This window comes from Chrysoperla carnea, chromosome 2 (genome assembly GCF_905475395.1).
Source record: "Chrysoperla carnea chromosome 2, inChrCarn1.1, whole genome shotgun sequence".
Lineage (NCBI taxonomy): Eukaryota > Metazoa > Arthropoda > Insecta > Neuroptera > Chrysopidae > Chrysoperla > Chrysoperla carnea.
In genome coordinates, this window is record NC_058338.1 from 36,464,907 (window position 1) to 36,484,763 (window position 19,857).

Below are 19,857 nucleotides of genomic sequence, written 5' to 3' on the forward strand. Positions count from 1 at the left end.
AAGACTGAAGTGTATGGGTTGGCCTTATCGCATTGGATTAGAAAACTAAGAAAAATGTATCCTTGCATGGTTTATAACTTGCAGCATTTTTTCGATACCGAAAGTAAAAGAAAATAGTCGATTGTTTTGACCCAACAATTCAGCGGCGCCCATGCAAATAGGACAAAACTACGAAAAGTTTTCACATAATTTGATTCACTCACATAGAACAGGAATGACGGAGTTGGTTACTAGACCGGGTATCTAAAATATCTGGGTTCAAGTGTCGACTTCTGTGTAATTTTTTCGTTTCTTTCTATTTGTTCAAATGAAAATACCTGGTGTGCGATTTCCATTAAAGTTTACAGTGTCACTCTCATATGTTAAGTAGTACAATGTGTTGAGATAGCAAAAGCTATTGTATGATGTATGAGGGATCTTTGGCTTATATAAAGTACACAAAAATTTGAAATAAATGAAAAAATTTAGTTTCATAATAAAAATATGTATCATAGATGTTTTTATGATATCTTTCGAACTTTTTTTCGCATCATTACTAATAAATACTAAAGATAATTCAAATTTGATCATTTTTCTTGGAGATATTTAAAATTTCGAAAAATTTTAAAGTATATACTTTAAAATCGTTATTTTAATAATTTTGTCGAGCGTTAATTTTTGTTTTATTTATCGGTGCTTTGTTTAAAAAGTGCTCTTTAGTAATAACACACCCCCGTATGTTCGACATGTTAGTACGGAATCCTTAAACAAAGAGTTATATTTTTCTTTATTATTTTTTGTTTTTGTTTAAAAATGATATTTGAGGTGTTTTGTTTCGTGAACTTGATTAAAAATCCATCAATCCAACATACACAATAAAAAATTGTGATCATGAATTATGCTTGCCTGATTTCCCTCTATCAATAAATTTTAATATGTTGCTTTTGTACAATAAATGAATGGTAGAATGTTTTTTAAATTATATTCTCTACCACAAATTTGAAAAAGTTTAATAAACTTACAGACAATATTTATTACCGTCATTTAAAAAACGAAAGGGGTTGTGAGTTATTACCTTAGAATAGACTATATCTCTATAACGGCGGAAATGATTAAAACACTGTTCAATATAGTACCTACTCATGGCTAAAGAGCGGATTCTTGGTGTTATCTTCAAAATGAAGGTAACACCCCATTTTTTATGCCAGACATTTTTATCAGGATGAATGTTAGTTTTCCTTGATAACTTACTTATGGATTACTGAATAATTTCGGGATATTTAAAAAATATTCCAATCGAATTGTGGTTAACCAAAAATTGATCTAGTTATCCCGGTTTAGCATTCTCGATTTTCGTCAAAGAGTAACCTTTTCAGTTTTTATAAGCTTTTATGTAACTTACAATTTTTGTTAGCTTGTTAAGGTCAAATTTTGCAAGCTGAATTAGAACCAATTCCTCTTATCTTACTGAGTTGAAAGTTGACATGATGGTTTAGTTCCGATAAGCTGATTCTACACTTTCTCCCTATCGCTTCCTTTAAAGGACCCAGCAAGTTCAGATAGGAAAATCGCTTTTCCAACTTTTTCTAACCCACCCCAAAATGTTCTTCACGGCCCAACGTTAGACGATTTATTTTATCTCATCTAGAATCGGAGATATTGATCAAAATGCGTTTGAGCTTAGGAGAAAAAATAAAAAAATGGGTGATAGATTTAGATACACCTAGTCCAAATCAAAATTTGCGACCACTCAGCTACCATTAAAAACAATAATACTTTTCGCATATACAAATGCAAGACCAAACAAGACAAAATGCAAACCCATTACACTAAATTCGTTAAACAAAGAGTCAAATACAGTTTTGGATTTTGTCTGTTCAAACAGCATGTTTTCCCACAAAGTTTCCCTTGTTTTCATTTTTTTAGAGGTGAAACCCCAATTGTACTTATGTTATGTTGTAATAAAATGAGATCGTAAATAATTCGAAATTTCTCGAAAATCTTACTTTCTACAATCTCCTAGCATCAAAGATAGCTAAATTTGAAAACAAATTTTAATTAATAATTTAAATAATTCATGACATGAGCATGATATTAAATAAACAAACAATTACTCACAAGAATATTTGTTTATCATTTATTTGTCTTCGTTTTAAGAAGTAAATACTTATTTATCACTTTAAAAAGAGTTAAATAAAATAATAAATTATTATACATCCATATTGGGATACAACCAATAAAATTTGTTACATGCCACGCCTATGAATTTTCTTTCCATCATTGAATTTCAAGAGATAAATGATATTCCTTGTTTGATAATAAGTACTGTAAGTTGTATTGTACCTATATGTATAGAAATTAAAATTGAAACGTTTCAATTTTAATTATTTAGCGTTCGCTAAAAATGATTTACACTTTACTTAATTGAAATTTGATCCGACCTTATTTGAATTTTTTTGAAACCCACTAATTTTGGGCCATTCTTTTCAGCTGTGATATTAATTTTTCGCTAGCTATCACTTATGTGCTTAATTCCGGGACCACGACTCCACATTCTCGAAATCTATCAGAGCTAAATTAATTTTGATCACAAATTTGAAAAGAATGGCCCAAATTTAGTAGGATTACATACTTGGTTTATCAAAATTGGATAAAATTTGGATGTTATAGAGCAAAAATAAATTTTTTGGATTCTAATGACGTCATAAAGTTAAAAAATTCGATTTTTTGATAACAAAGGCAAATTTGATCCGATCTTTTTGGAATTTTTTTTGAAACTCACTAATTTTGGGCCATTCTTTTCAGCTGTGATGTCAACTTTTCGCAAGCTATTACTTATGTGCTTAGTTCCGGGACCACGACTCCACATTCTCGAAATCTACCAGAGCTAAATTAATTTTGATCACAAATTTGAAAAGAATGGCCCAAATTTAGTAGGATTACATACCTAGTTTATCAAAATTGGATAAAATTTGGATGTTATAGAGCAAAAATAAATTTTTTGGATTCTAATGACGTCATAAAGTTAAAAAATTCGATTTTTTGATAACAAAGGCAAATTTGGTCCGATCTTTTTGGAATTTTTTTTGAAACCCACTAATTTTGGGCCATTCTTTTCAGCTGTGATATCAATTTTTCACAGGCTATCACTTATGTGCTTAACTCTGGGACCACGACTCCACATTCTCGAAATCTATTAGAACTAGGTTTATTTTGATCACAAATTTGAAAAGAATGGCCCAAATTTAGTAGGATTACATCCTTAGTTTATCAAAATTGGATAAAATTGGGATGTGATAGAGCAAAATTAAATTTTTTGGATTCTTATGACGTCATAAAGTTAAAAAATTCGATTTTTTGATAACAAAGGCAAATTTGATCCGGACTTTTTGGAATTTTTTTTGAAACCCACTAATTTTGGACCATTCTTTTCAGCTGTGATGTCAATTTTTCGGTAGCTATCACTTATGTGCCTAATTCCGGGACCACGACTCCAGATTATCGAAATCTATTAGAGATAGGTTAATTTTGATCACAAATTTGAAAATAATGGCCCAAATTTAGTAGGATTACATACTTAGTTTATCAAAATTGGATAAAATTTAGATATTATAGAGCAAAATTAAATTTTTTGGATTCTGGTGACGCCATAAAGTTAAAAAATTCGTTGTTTTTTAGCTATACGAAATATGTGATAAAAAGACATAACGCACGTACAGACGTCACGATAAAACTACAAAACAACTTCCCTTGCTACCAATTATTCGTGACCAAGAACATGAATTTTTTATTTATATTTGAATTACTCATTCATTTTAATTTTTACAGCGCCAAAATTATTGTTACTTAAATTGTATATTGTATTTTTCTTTGGATATTCCCCATAATCCAAATACAGAAATCATTGCCGTATAAATATAATGCGTTTTTTACAGTTCAAGTATGTTATTAATAACAATAATAATAAAGTACATCACATATTTGGTAATACACACAAAAATTGGTTTTAGGATTCACACAACCTCCATCTACTGATTAACATCTGAAAATAGAGTATCCCACCCTGTGGTCATTTTAATTTATAATGGCTAGTAGCTCATTTTGTTGTTAACCAATCAACAAATAACTTAAACAAAAATTGTAGAGTTTGATGGGGAAAATCATGTTCTGACATCAGATTGGACCTAGTACTTCTCAACGGGTAAATACGTCACTACCATTTTTAATATTCAAAAACATAACTATTTTTTATTAATAATTAATAAAAAATCCAATTATTAATTTAAAAAGAAATTACTTAAATATACTTTTGCTTAATTATTCTTTCATTTATATATGAATTTGTGACAAAAAAAAATTAATGCAAGTTCTCAATACAATTGTTATATTATGTACATAGAAGTAAAAATTGGATAATTTACATGCATTGTGTGATAATTAAAATATGAGTAATACATAAATGATACAAAAGTAACATTATATTTCATTAAAATATTTCATATAAATGTAGCCTCCAATTAATTAATGAGTGCAAAATGAATTACTTCAGACTATATAGAATTTTGTTCTGCATTAAATTACAGGAGTTATATTTTTATACCATGTATATATGAAATATACATAGTATATTAAGTTTAGTCCCCAGCACAAACTCCTTACAAATTTGGACGCCGGAAGTGCCTACGGCGGCCTAAAACTCTGTAACCATACGTACACTTGAGGCCAAAAATGGTAATAATATTTATTGTAGGAAATTTAATTTCTTATCTTTTAGTCAATTTTTTTTTCGTAAAAAGTAATTTCAAGAGGTAGACGCTGCTTTTGCAGGTAAGAAGGCAAATTATTTTTTGCTAATTATGTCACTACTCTTTTTTATTAATCTTTCACCAGGTGGTTGAAGCATTGAACGCTTTACAACTTCATAAATATTAATTTTATAATAAAAGTTGAAAAAAAAAATTGAAAAATTCTCCAGAGTATTAATTATTTTCAACAATAAGTTTGAAAAAAGTATTGTTATAAGTCTTGGTCTTGCGAAAATAAGTCTTGCAAGAGCAGAGTTGAGTCTTGGTCTTGATCCTGATTCATATAGAAGGCGTGTTGGTATTGATCTTGTCGAAGTAATACTATATTGGTCTTGGCCTTGAAAAATTTGCAAGACCAAGACTGCAAGACCGAGACTAATTTTGCTCATCACTAAAAATATTATAACATACTAAAACAAAAATCATCAAAAGCGGACAGATTCCACTAGTGCTGAAAGTGTTAACACATTAAAACGGCGAATCGAAAAATAAGTATTTTGCCAAAGTCATTACAGTTTCTAAAATTAATCAACTAGTGGAAAAAAAACCCAGTGTAAATTATTTTCGTACGAATGAATCAATTCTTAATACAAAAGACATTTTACACAGTTAGTGAATACCACACACACAAAAGGTATTATTTTAATTGTTAAATTGCCTATTTGATTACAAAATACATATATTACCTACAATAATTATTGTCTGAGAAATATATTATTATATCCTATTGTTTCTTTGATAGAATAAAGTGTATAACAATCATAGTACCTAGGTATAAGCTATGCTTACATTTTTAAAGATAGTATAAAGCCATGTTTACATTTTTAAGAAAGTTTGTAACATGCGGAATGCCATGCAGCCAATGATGACTGATAACGAATTTGCCACATTACCCATAAAAATTTTAAAGTAGACTTGATATCATAACAAAATTTGACAGTTAAAATTGATTAAAAAACGAAGTTATAAGCTTTCAAAATTTGTTGCTCGCCTTTGCAAAACATGATTACATGCAAAACAGAGTTTTATATGTAATCTCTATGGCAACATCGTGACGTCAACAATGACGTCACTTTTAAAGTATCTTTAATTTTTGTTTCATTAGGAGTTTTAAACTATTTTGTATACTTTTAAAGTTTTTAAAAAACCAGCTTCACTTTTTTATCCGTGCAGTGAGTATTCTTCATCGGAAGTGATAAAAAAATTTAATCATCATTCCTTTTGTGATTCTTTCTAATTCCATCATTTCATATTAGTATGTCATCAATAATATAACAAGTAAAATTCACAAAATTGAAAGAGCCTCCGAAAAATTTTTCGAGTACGGATCAAATTGGATTCATCCGTTTAGGTGCTACGATGCCGCAGACAGACAGACAGACACACAAACACACACATAGCGGTCAAACTTTACAAAAATTTGTAAAAAACAAAAATACCATTTTCTGTGGTGGACCACAATCAGATAAAACAAAACCGACAGGCTTTGTAGAAAACAAAAAACAATCGAGCTGTAGACTACATTTACATATGTCTTCCAGCACATTACAGGCATTAAAATTCGAGAAGAAGAATTCGAATTCGAGAAAATTCGAGAACAGGCATTAAATTTTAGTTGTATATCTTCGTGAAAAATGATCGAATCTTAATTCCCTATAGTCGCATCAATGAATGTTTTTACTCAGGCGTCCTCAATAACAGTTCTGATTTTGATGAATTTTATTTCAAAATGATTCTTTCTGTATATTATTTAAAATCAGAAACCTTTCAGAGGGGGAAATAATCTAGAGGGAAAATAGGCGAATAGGAAAATGTCGCGTCTAATATATCGACGCCCAGCCTAAATCGCTAATGATAGAAGTTTGAAATTTCAAAAAGATATTAATGGTATATAATGTATAGGTGTAAACATAACTTTATAATCAAACGCACAAATTTATCAAAAACTTTTAGTATATATATTATTGTGTTTCAAATTTTCTTAATTACAAAACAATGTTTTGTATTTTTTGTCATCTATAATGAAAATAATCACATATTTTACGATACTATGTGTATACAATGTTATTTTACTGCGGTTCCCTATCTAGAAATACGGCGTTGTTCAGAAGAAAACATAAATCCTTTCACAGATAGTCTAGTATGCCCGTTTTTAGCGCAATGTTAAATTTTCGTAACCGAGATACAGCAAACCAATATATGTAAATAATATCGGAAATTTTTCGTAGAATTCAATGCACTATTTTGATCAACTTTGGCCGCCCTATTCTATTGATTCTCTATTGCTAGTTTGGCAAAAAATAGTGCATTTTTACGGAAATTTTTCGATTTTTTCCATGTATTTCGCTTTTACTTATTTACCATTAAAAATTTTTAAATCCTTCCAGTCGTGACTCGGATTTGTTACTTAAAAATATTATAAAAAAAAAAGAAACCTATCTAAGATTTGAGTATAGAAAAGTTTTCTTTCTTGGATTTATAAAATTTTCCCAGAATCATCTGTTTATTCAACAACAAGAAATCAATTTTATTTATTTACACTTCTTTATTTTTTTAGAAGATTGATTTTTGTATGAGTAAAGTAATTATTCTGAGAGTTTTTCATGAAATTAGTATATCTTCAAACTAAGTGGTTATTATCAAATTGAACTGGATAGCTATAAAATTAGAATCGCTAAATAACTTTTTGTTAATTTTTATAATATTTTGCATAGATGCTTTCGTAGTTTTTAAGAGCGCAACTAGACGATCAGCTACTTCTTTCCATAAAAAAAGAGAATTATTTTGAAAAAAAGAAAATTTTGTGGCACACCCGGTACATTAAATTATTTTCCTGATTCATTCAAATAATATCATTAAATATTAATAATAATATATATCTCATATAATAATATCCGTATTTTTTATTGAAAAAGCATAAAAAATATTTCATTAAAATGAATCGAATTTTGAAATAGAGTTAAGATTTATTTATTCGCATACATCAGTGATTTGTCAACGCTGTATTAGTTCGCTACTCATTAGTTCATATTCAATAAGCATATTTCTCATCATTCGTACTAAGAAAAAATTACGTCAATAAAAACACATCTTCGACAATTGTTGGGATATCATGAGATAGATGTATACTGACAAGATATACACATAAAACTGAATATTGCTGAACGAGTTCGCTTCGAATCAAATTAACAACACTGGCATTTAGTTAATCAAGCATCAAGGAATATATAAAATAGTCATTCTTGCAGCTCCGACTTGGATTATTTTTTTTAAATGTTTTTTTATAAATATTATTTTAAATCAGAAACCTTTCAGGGGGGGAGGGTAATCTGAGGGAAAGGAGGCAGTGCCCCGGCCCTATAGCCGCCCCGAAAAACATGGTCCTGCTGACTTGAGGCTGAAGTCAGCGTAGCCAACACTACATCTCCGGATTTCTTACACGTACCAAAACAGGGTTTGTGGCATATTTTTTTGCCAATTAAATAATTTGTTTGCTGCTACCGAAGTACCGAGTAACGAAGGTCCAAATGACTCAAAGCTGAAGTCAGCGTAGCTACCACTGCATTTCTAAAACTGAAGCATCAATTCAAACTAGATTTGAGTGATAAATTTTTTTGCTAATTATTTACTATTTTTTTTCTTTACAAACAACGATCCTGCTAACTCGAGGCTAAAGCTAGCGTAGACACCGCTCTGTATTTCTACATCCGTACCAACTATTTAAACTGGATTTGCAAGATATTTTTTTGCTAATTCTATTTTTTCCCCCAAAGAATTGTTTTTTGCCGCTACCATTATCGAGTAATTATGGTCCAGATGACTCGAAGCTAAAGCCTGAGTAGCCACCGAAATATTTCTGCATCCACACCATCTATTCAAACGGGATATACGATTTAGTTTTTTGTTAATTCTTTGTTTTTTTTTTTTGTTTTTTTCTTCAGAAATAATTTTATTGCCGCGCGACCCTTAACAAGATACAAGGCCAGCGTGACCACCGTTGTATTTCTGCATCAGTACGATCTATTCAAACGGGATATTTTTTTAGTAATTCTTTGCTTTTTTTTTTTTTTTGCTGCTTCCATTTAGAGAAATGATGGTCCTGTTGACTTAAAGCTGCAGCCAGCTTAACCACTGCTGTATTTTGAGATCGACAGTTTCAATTCAAACGAGATTTGTGAAATGTTTTTTTGCTCCTTCTTTGCAATTTTTGTCAAAGAATTAATTTGCTACTACCACTATTGAGTAACGATGACTTCAGTCTCAAGTCAGCAGGAGCATTGTTTTTCGGAAACGGCTATAGCAAAAAATCAATTCTTTGGTAAAAAATAACAAATAATTAGGATAAAAATATGGTGTCAGTTTTATTACGGCCCTATGATTTGGCTACGCTTGCTTCATACTTGATTTTATACTATAGGTGTCACCTAAAGGGGTGAAATAGACGATGAAAGTTTACATGAAAATATATACAAATTTTTAAAGATCAGATTAAAGTTAATAATTTTAATTCAAAAATTATGAAATTTTAATTTTTAATATTACAATCAATTTGAAAATACGGTCTTCATGACTGCTTCCGATTTTTTTTTCTTTTCAATATAATTTGCATATCATCTATAATGAAGAATATAGCTTGTTTCTTACTTGAATTGAACAAAATAAAAGAAACTGTCATACGTAATAAACCAGTAAATAGAAATAATATCCCGTTACTACTTATAAATATTATGACTATTATTATTTATTTTATATTATATAAGCAAATAATTGAACTATTTATTACTTTCGTGTAACTGTGTTTTTCGAAATGAAAAAAAGCAAATACTGTTAATAACAGACAGGCGCGACAGATTGTATATCAATTTTTGTATACCATGTATGTGAAATATACCAAGGTATGCTAAGTTTAGTCCCAAGTTTGTAACGCTTAAAAATATTGATACTATGAACAAAATTTTGGTATAGGTGTTCATAAAATCACCTAATAAGTTCATTTCCGGTTGTCTGTCTGCCTGTCTGTCGTCTGTCATCACGACTACTCAAAAATGAAAAGAGATATCAAGCTGAAGTTTTTATAGCGTGCTTAAGACGTAAAAAGTAAGGTAGCGTTCGTAAATGAGCAACATAGGCCAAGTGGGGCTTGGGTCCGTAGGACCCATCTTGTAAACCGATAGAGATACTGTCTGTATAGACAGAGTGTACTGCCGATACCCTGTATAGACAGTACAGTGTTGAATATCAGTACATGCATTATTTTTTTATAAATTAGAAGAGTTTAAAAAGCCATCACAATGGCCGCCATTTATTTGGTTTTCGAAGATTTCAAAACCACCAGTTAAAACTACCTGCAAATTTTCAACTTTCTATCTTTTACAGTTTTGGAGAAAATAGACACCAAAGTTTTGTTCTAATTTGCGCCCTCACGGATAAAGGCCCAATTGACCCATGTTGCTCATTTACGAGCATAGCCTCATTTTTCACGTCCTGAGCACGCTATAAAATTCAGCTTGATATCTCTTCTCGTTTTTAAGTTATCGTGTCCACCGGCGAACAAACAGATAGACAACCGGAAATGGACTCATAATTAGGTAATTTTATGAACACCGATACCAAAATTTTGTTCGTAGAATCAATATTTTTAGGCATTACAAACTTGGGATTAAACTTACCTTGATATATATTACATATAACTCAGAAAAAGGGATTTGAATTCTTTTTGAGATTTTGACTATTACTAAAAAATTTATAAATAAAATATCATTAAACAATAAATTTTTTACTTAAATGTTTTTTTTCTTAATCATTCTATGAATTATTTCCTACTTTTTAGTCGAGTTTATTTTCAGATATAGAAAAAGTCGTTAATCCTGAAAATTCCGATAAATGTAATCGAAAAACTTATTAAATTATTGTACAGTCATCGGTCCTTGATAAGTAAGGGAAGTTTCAATTCAATCCGACGTGTTAAAGTTGGTGAAAATGTCGTTCAAAGATTCCGGTACATAGATACACACCAAGCTAATAAAAGCGTGTTAAAAAATAATTCATAATCTATAATATTGCATTATTATTTATCATTCTACAGAACCCTAAAATAAATGCATATCCGATTCACACTTGAATAAATTTTTTTATTTTAATTTCATAATTCCGGTGTTTCACCATCCAATACTGAATAAACATTAGTTTCGATAAATGTGTAAGTATTTACAATGCAATATTTTTATGAGAAGATCATGACAATTATATTTAATTATTACAAAGAAATTATTACCATACTTTTAAAAAATAGTAATTTATTCATGTAATGAATTTCCTAACGTACCACCACCTTTTAATAAGAATAAATATTTCATTTATTACTCTCTTTCATACGGGTAGTTTGACTCCCATATGAAGGTGACCTGCACAAGTTTTTCTATAATTAGTGTCTTAATCAGCTGCTTCTTAATTGCATGTAAATATTTTATTTTATGTTAATTAAGGATGTACGAGCGCCAGGGCAATTTTGGATAAAAGGTTCAATTTTTTGTATATGAAGTTAGACTAAGTCTAAATCAATTCTGAAAAATTTAGGGGGGGGGGGGGTTGTTGCCCGATTATTTAAATAAATAAATGACTTTAAAAATAGGCATATTTAACATAGGTCTTTTGGGAAAACGGTAGATGGGTGATGTTTTCATAGATTTTTCCAAAACTAGTCGGTGAAAATGTCAAAAAAAAACTATTTAAATTAAATTTAGAACCTTAATAAATTATTGAAAACAAAAAAAAAACGTTGTGCCCGACTAATTAAGGTTGTATGAGCACGGTAGAGGGGATACAAATTAAAAAACTATATATTTTCAATTTTGATGGTCAATATGTTGTACCTTGACGATGTAAGACGAAAAGTAAGAATACAATTTTTCGATATTTTCGAAATAACGAAAATTGAAAATGAAAAATTGTATTCTTATTTATCGTATACATTCATGAAGTTATAACAAAATCCATCATCAAATTTGAAAATAAGGTACAATTAATTTCAACCTCAAGTCTAAATTTTCCTTGGCGCTCGAACAACCATAACGGAATTAAGTTGGCCTGCGCCAAAGGAAAATTAGAGATTCCAGATTAATTAATTATTGTAAATAGGACTGAACCCGAATGACATAAAAGTATCTAAAGCAGGTAGAATATTCGAATACCTATAACATATCCTTTTAAATCGATAGAGTCAAGGGTATAATCGTAGTGCTTGAAATTTATTTGTAACTTTAACCTTTCTGATCTAGACAACGACTTTTTTTTATAAATTTTTTTCATCAATGAATATTTAAGAGGATTTTTTAAAAAATTATACAGTTTCATGACAATCAAAGAATGATTTCACACCAATCAAAAATGTATATGAAACAGCTTTAACTTAATTACCAAATTACAAGGTGATAAAAAAAATTAAATTACATTTTTAAATTAGAAAAATTCGAAGCGCAGTAGCTGCGTTAGCAAATTCCCTCAGAGATTGAAAAAAAACACACACATTTTTCTAAAAATCGAATATTGCATTTTTCAAAAATTTTTATTACGAACTATAAGCGCCTAGAGAAAAAATCACAAGAGTACTTTATTGCTTAAAACTGATCAAAAAATACAAAAATATTTTTATTTTGAAAAAGTTCAGTTTTTCTAATTTGCTCATTCCCCCACCCTTTATTTATCGTTCGATTTTTCTCATTAACGAACTTGACCTTTCAAATACCAAAACTCTTCTTGATACCAAATTTTATTCAAATCGGACATAAATTGCGACCGCTAGAGAGTTTACAGACACATACATACCTACAAGCATACATATATATATAAAAATTTTAACGATAGTCATTTTTGACATTTATTAGGTAGGATCTATGGACATTTTCCAAAATTCCATCGGCAGTACAAAAGCAATAGTTTCATTTCCTTCACCAATTCGCAAATAAAAACAGAACGGTAAAAGATATCAATGTTATTTTTTTAATTTTAGATTTTCGATAATGGCATTTTTATTTCATTTTTTTTTTAAATGAGCGAGCACCTCTTAGATGTCACAAGAAGGCTATTTTCAAATACAAAACTTAATTAATTTCAACGGATGTAAACGTGATTCATAAACATGTGGGTTAACTGTAGAGAAATGCACTATTCAGGGTCTTCCAATAAGAAAAGATATTTAAATTTAATAAAAAATTTAAAAAAACCCAATATTTTTGTGGAAAGGCTAAAAGAGCAATTTTATTTTAATCCAAAGTACAACCTCTGAGGTTACTAATGGAACAGAATATCTACCACGGCATTTCTTGCATATTAGCATTCGTTTGATGAAATTTCATCACTTTTTAGCATAATTTCGATTGTATATCACGATTCCCAAAGAAAAAGGTCCAATGGTGTTAAGTCGCACTATATCGGCGACCAATCAAAATCTACATATCGAGAAATAAGTAATGTGCGTCAGAAATACGTAAACTTTTATTTGTTTACAAGTATTTAAATGCCAACATTCAAGTTTCTATTATTTAGTATTACAAGGGTATAAACAATTGTGTAAGAAATTTTCAAGTCCAATTATTAATTAACATAGACAATAAACAATTGTTAGACCTCATTTATATTCAACAATGTTTAAAAAAAAAAAAAAAAATTATATGAAAATTACAAAACACAAGTCAATGAATTGCTAAATAATAATAATTTTATATATTTTATGCAAATTGTTTTTTATCAAATTCAGTTCGATACAAAATAATATATTAAATATTTTTAGTTTAATAATATGTATATAAATATATGAAAAAGACATACAAAAATAATCAAAACTAATTTCTATACATCCCGGATGTCGACCAATGATTATGATCTTACTTCCGGCATTGTGACGTCATCTATATATCTAAACATGAATTACATGCGATTTGAGATGAACAACAGTTAAAATAATTTAAATAATGAATAAAATATCAAATTTAAATATTCAAAAATTAAATTTTTAAACTACAAAATTCCAATTGCATTCTATATTAAAAATTTGGGTCTATAATCTTTCTAAGTGTTAAAACTTTTTTTAAATTTATAACTTTGTTAAGATTTTGACATTTGATATCAAAATATTGTCAACATTTATTAGTTAAATAGTGAATAAAAGGGTACATACCTATTTCCAAAGTTATTTTTCCAAAATTCAGCAGCATCCGATTTCGTGATACGAAATTGATCACCAGTAAAAACACCACTTGGGAAAATTGCTTTTAATTCACTTAACATATGACTAAACACTAAACTGAGTTTTGTTAAATTACGTCTATAATGTGAATTTTCATCGAACATTTTCTCTTTACCTTCTTTAAACAATTTAATTGCTTGTTTACATTTTCGCATTAAGTTTATAATAAATATGTTAAAATGTTCGTTCGAATGTAGCACAGCCATTCGATCCTCATATTTCGAATAAATTAAACGTAATCGTTGATAAGTATCAGGTAATATATCTAAAATAAACGGTGGTGAATTCTTTAAATTCATCTTTTGATGTTGACATAATTTTACAACTTTATCCATTAATTTCCACGTTTTATCTAATGTACGTTTATCGGTTGCTAATTTCGGTTGTGTCATTACATCGGAAAATGCACCATGCAATTTTGAGAATATATTTGATGTGAAGTTTTTATGTTGTACGGGCCGATTACCACGACTGGTGGCCATTATTATGCCAGATAATTGTTGTCAAAACACTGTGTTGGTTTGATTTTTTTTTATTTTTCAATGAACATTATTTTATTTTCATTTTTAATCCTTTTTTATTCACATTATTTATCACAATATTTATTTTGTTTTAAACACTTCATTATTTTTTGATGACACAACGTTGCACCTGATACCGTAATCATAATCGCGCTTCACTTGACATCCTTCTTTTTAGTAATAAAAATTCTTATAAATTAATCTTGCATTAATATCGACAATGCTGTTTCACTTCATGTAATAGAATAGAACCGACATATATTATGTAGGTTCATATACACGTGTATGTTAGTGTTTTGAAATATCAGTATTCAGAAGATATTTTAAACATTTAAACTATAGATGTTTGTGGACACCTTAAGGAGCCCGTCAAAATATCTTGTCTTGTACAAATAGAAAGGCTATAATAATATATTTTATTTGAATCATAAACTTTGGAAAATATTGCCTGGAAATGTAAATATATTTACGATTCAAACTTATTAAACTCATTAACACAGTTTATATATGTCACCGAATTTCTTTTAATGGTGTTTATAATAAATCGATCACGGCTAACTCACTATAGCTGTCAGCTTAGTTTAGATCTAACAAAATACGATTTTTAGTCGGTCATTTTATAAACGAATATGTAAGTTATTGTCCGAATATACTGCACCGTTTTACAGTTATTCGCACCGTGCGTGAGTTTTATAGGAGGCGTTTCCATGGCAACGATGCACTACTTTAATTATAGAATTGTATGGATGCATATATAATTTTATGGATTGCATTTATGACTTACATTGAAAATTTAATATTATTGTCTCACAAATTTAAATAAAAAATTATGATAATTTACATTTGAAAAATAATATTTGTGCAATTTGATTTCTTATTTTCACAGTTTTTAATGCATTAAGTTATAAAAGCAAATTGCAAATTAGTCATAAAAGCCTCCTTTATCGCCAAAATTTTCACTGGAAGCGCTGGAATCGATTTTATTGTCCCTATCATGACTACGTACACAACAAATAGGCAACATGTATTTGTGTCTATAGAACTTCAAATCGAAATTAATAGTTAGATGAATACTTACAAAAACGCCACGAGGGTTTACTTATTTAAAAAAAATTAAACAAAATAATCTAATTAGCCTAAGAAAGGTTAATCAGGGCGCATTTTGCATTTCATGGTGCGCTAAGCTACGATTTGACTGGTAAACAACGGTAGTTTATGTTAACAATTTATCATCAGTTTACAATTCTACCCGATTTATTATAAAATAACGATTCTTAGAATACTCCGGTAGCATATACATAGACTGTGGTATCAGTTTTTGTAAAATAGAGTCAATTATATAGTGTTTCCGTACCTGGGTAATTTATTTAACTATAGTTTATGTATCTATGATTTGTATGTGGTATTATTCAATACGTGTTATATAACCCGGCAATCCACTCCAGACAAAATAAAAAACAAAGAAAACAAAAACAAAATTACCGTTTATTTAAATAAATACACAAAGTAAGTTAAATTTTAACAAACCAAATATAAAAAATTTAACACATCAATGGCAATATCGTTTATTTCTAAGACGTCTTAAAATTTTTTATCAAAGAGGTTATAATTCAATGAAAACTAAATGCCTAAACCTTACATAGATCCTTGCAAAAAATTTGCTTGCAGAATACAAAAGTGCTTGCAAGGTAAATCGTTTTTCTTTTCAAATACTAGAAAATTAAATTCAAATTGTGTTTTTTTACCCATCTAGAACATAACTTCCAAGAAGACCGTTGCCAATTAGAGATCGAAGAACTACGGCAGTGTTGTGTTAAATGGAAAAGTGAATCAATTTGTTGCTCGGGAATCGACATACCTCCAAAAAAAGAAGAAGCCCCGGAACAATGAAAGAACGTACAGTATTGAAAAAAAGGTCTTGGGCACAACGTAATCCACGCGCATTTTTTGCAATATTCGCTACAACAAGCTTATTAATTTTATACTCACGACCAATTTATGATATATTCATCCGTGAAGATTACGACACATATAAAAAACGTATGGAAAAGGAGCGATTAAGTAAACAGTCAGCAGAATAAACTATGGAATCAGTTAAAAAAGCACATAAACGTTTTCGTAATTATCCCGTTTTATTAACTGAATGTAGGAACGAAGCTTCAGAATATGCTGCGTGTGTTTTAAATAGTGGTGGAATTAAATATCAAGAATGTGCTAAAGAATTTACTAATTTTAAGAATTGTATTCAAAAGGCTGCAGCTAAACATAAGACTAAACTATAAAAGATGGAAGCTTTAACCAAATTTATTTCATTACCTTGTAAATACCATTTAATTATTGGATTTATAATTCGATTATTCCTGATTTATTATGGCGAGTATCTTGATGAAATTTCCGAAGTTCCTTACACTGATATAGATTATAAAGTATTTACAGATGCAGCAAGGTATGTATATAACGGTCAATCTCCGTATGACCGACACACATATCGGTATAGTCCTTTAGTTGCCATATTTCTGATACCAAATATAACTCTTCTCCAAAGCTTTGGTAAAATTTTATTCTCTTTGGTTGATATAATTGTAGGAATCATAATGTATCAAATTGTCATGGAATATTTGAAGAATACAAATATTTTTGTTTCGAAGTCGTATAATTATAAGTACTACGCAAATTGTTCAATGTTATTGTGGGTTTACAATCCAATGTCAATTATAATCGCAACGCGAGGAAATGCAGACTCAATAGCTGCATTTCTAGTTTTAACAACATTATACTTACTTTATGTAAAACGGAATTATTTCTTAGCAGGTATTTTACACGGATTTGCATGTCATTTTCGAATATATCCAATTGTATTTAGTTTAGCAATGTTTATGCACTTGAGTAAATATAATGTTTCATACTTTAAGAAATCGGAATCCAATGAATTAATGCTAAATTCTAACAAAGAAATTATTAAATCAGGGCAAAGAGAACCGAAAAAACGTACAATATTTCAAAAACGATTTTTATACTATTTAATACCAAATTTTGATCAAATTAGTTTGATAATCGGGACTATTTTAACATTTGGGATCCTAATTGGCGTATTTTACCATTTATACGGATATAAATTCCTTTATGAAACATATATTTATCATGTTGTTCGAAAAGATCCTCGCCATAATTTCTCAATCTATTTCTATTTACAATATCTAACTGCCGATATTAAAAATTTAGGTATCTGGCATAAAGTATTAATGATATTACCAAATTTAGTATTACTTTTGGTAATTTCAATACGTTATGGATTACACAGAGAATGTTTATTCTTTTCCATATTTGCACAAGCTATGATTTTAGTAAGTTATAATACAGTTATGACGTCACAATATTTTATATGGTTTTTATCGATATTACCATTAATTATATGGCATTTACAATTAACACGAATGCAATGGATAAAATTAGGTTTAATGTGGGTTATTGGACAATTAGCATGGTTATTACCAGCGTACGTATTAGAATTTAAGGGGCATAATACATTCTTGTTTATATGGCTACAAAGTGTAGCGTTCTTTTGTGCAAATATTGTTATTCTTAGTCGATTAATTAAATATTTTACTCCTATTATTGTTAATATCAATAAAGTAGATTAATTAGTTTGTCTATTCAAATTGTTGTTATTTTTAATTTGTTTTTATTTACTGTTTTTGGTTAACTGAAAAGTATTCAGCTTGGATTTTTACATGATTCGTTGAATTCATGTCGAAGTTTTGATTGATTATTGAGACGCTCCTTAATTCAACAATTCCTGAGCTGAAATTTTGTTACTATGTTGTCTGATAATAAGAAGAGTTAATGCAATAATCTCATTTAAATTGCCTCAATTAAATTGTGGTTGGAAAAAAGTCTTCATTTTTTTTTTACTAAACATTTGCCCGTGATGAAATGTCGTTGTACTTGCTTATAAAATGCGGTAACCAGAAACAGTTAAATAAAATTTAGCTAATATTATTATTTTATTATTTTTATCCTCTACTTATATTATATTTTATAAACTCGGACACGTTTTGAGGGTCTCACGATTCTTTGAGAGTCATATGAAGCTGGAAATATTTTAATGATAGTTTTCATTTCAAAAGTATTTCATCGTATGGCAAAATTACGATCGCTGCACTATTTAGAAAAGGTTAACAGTCGAATCTGAAATAGCGAAAGGAATTGAGAATTTTTCTCATTTATTGGGGTTTAGCCTTGTTTAATACTAGACCGATAATACAAGCATCTTAGATATAATTTAAATATTTACCTAAAGAAATATGCATATATTTATAAAACTAAACTTAAAATTTTTACCAAAAAATATACATACTCTGTGTAAAGGAGTGGTTTTTTATACGCAAAGTATACATTTAGGTCAAATTTAGGATATTTACTTCCTTCTTACTACGATTCCACTCCAGAGCAACGTGTAGACGCGACAATCGATAAGTTTATTCTAATAAGCTATATGACATTATGATGGAATCATAGACTTTACTAACCTATCACGATTTCATGCACTTCATTCGGTAGTCCTGTCGTTCAGGTGTGATCTTGACCGCAGTGAGAAAGGTAGAAAGAGGAAGAAATTTTAGGCGTATAATAGAGATGCTATACGCGCCTACTATATCTGTCTCTACTGCGATCAACCGTTTGGCGTCGACTTTGCAACTCTATAGTTTTATCTCTATGGCTGTAAATCACCATTAGTTTTATAAATTAAAATAATTACACAAATAAAATAAAATAAAATCGGCTCTTCCTTAACGAGGTGTAGCGTGTCTCAGCTATGGAAATCAAGATTTGGAAAACTGGCATGATCTGGTAATAAAATAAATCAGTATAGGAAGTTTCTTTCTACTCAAGGTTCGAATGTATACTAACCTTGTAAAAATTGTTGTTAATTTTTGATACAGAAATTTTTTCAAAATGTAACTATGTCACAACCTATCGTAGTATAAAATACAAATCTAAGTCAATTTCAAAAATAAAATTTGATTCTTAATTTTACCAATTATTATTAGTATTATTTAAAAAATTTATTGTTAATATTATGGCGGAATTTTAATAAACATTTTTGTTAAGTTTGTAAATTAAGTCTGTTAATTAAAAAACATTTTTGTAAAAATAAAGGAACCATCAATTAAAAGACTACGCACAAACTACACGCGAGAGAACAGTATGACATACGGTACACGCGTGAGAAGAGTATGAAATAAATGGTACACGCAAGATGAGAGTATGGAATACTGTGAAATTTTTACTGTATATTATGTATGTG

General features: G+C 29.2%; 4 protein-coding genes across 4 annotated transcripts in view; 3 read left to right on the forward strand and 1 right to left on the reverse strand.

Annotated features, from left to right (window-relative positions):
* Positions 1-14,721, reverse strand: part of LOC123292103 (E3 ubiquitin-protein ligase CBL) — a 33,344-nt gene extending 18,623 nt beyond the window's left edge. The window contains exon 1 of the mRNA XM_044872637.1: positions 13,960-14,721. Coding sequence (XP_044728572.1) covers positions 13,960-14,510 — 551 coding nt within the window. The 5' untranslated portion in view covers positions 14,511-14,721. The remainder of the gene's footprint in view (positions 1-13,959) is intronic.
* Positions 14,722-16,061: 1,340 nt separating this feature from the next.
* LOC123293303 (cx9C motif-containing protein 4) lies at positions 16,062-16,592 on the forward strand. Its single transcript, XM_044874078.1, has 2 exons — positions 16,062-16,237; positions 16,303-16,592. The coding sequence occupies exons 1-2, from the start codon at positions 16,174-16,176 to the stop codon at positions 16,437-16,439; spliced, it is 201 nt and encodes a 66-aa protein (XP_044730013.1). The 5' UTR covers positions 16,062-16,173; the 3' UTR covers positions 16,440-16,592.
* Positions 16,499-16,833, forward strand: LOC123293304. Its single transcript, XM_044874079.1, has one exon. It carries the CDS (start codon positions 16,634-16,636, stop codon positions 16,829-16,831), a length of 198 nt encoding a protein of 65 aa, XP_044730014.1. The 5' UTR covers positions 16,499-16,633; the 3' UTR covers positions 16,832-16,833.
* A 1-nt stretch (position 16,834) lies between these two features.
* LOC123293302 (GPI mannosyltransferase 1) lies at positions 16,835-19,545 on the forward strand. The gene has a single exon (XM_044874077.1). The coding sequence runs from the start codon at positions 16,835-16,837 to the stop codon at positions 18,188-18,190; it is 1,356 nt and encodes a 451-aa protein (XP_044730012.1). The 3' UTR covers positions 18,191-19,545.
* The last annotated feature ends 312 nt before the right edge of the window (positions 19,546-19,857 follow it).

Coding starts and splice junctions, on each gene's coding strand:
- LOC123293303 (XM_044874078.1), top strand. CDS start 16,174: ATGCCTAAACCTTACATAGATCCTTGCAAAAAATTTGCTTGCAGAATA. Junction 16,238..16,302: donor AATACAAAAGTGCTTGCAAG/GTAAATCGTTTT, acceptor TTACCCATCTAG/AACATAACTTCCAAGAAGAC.
- LOC123293304 (XM_044874079.1), top strand. CDS start 16,634: ATGGAATCAGTTAAAAAAGCACATAAACGTTTTCGTAATTATCCCGTT.
- LOC123293302 (XM_044874077.1), top strand. CDS start 16,835: ATGGAAGCTTTAACCAAATTTATTTCATTACCTTGTAAATACCATTTA.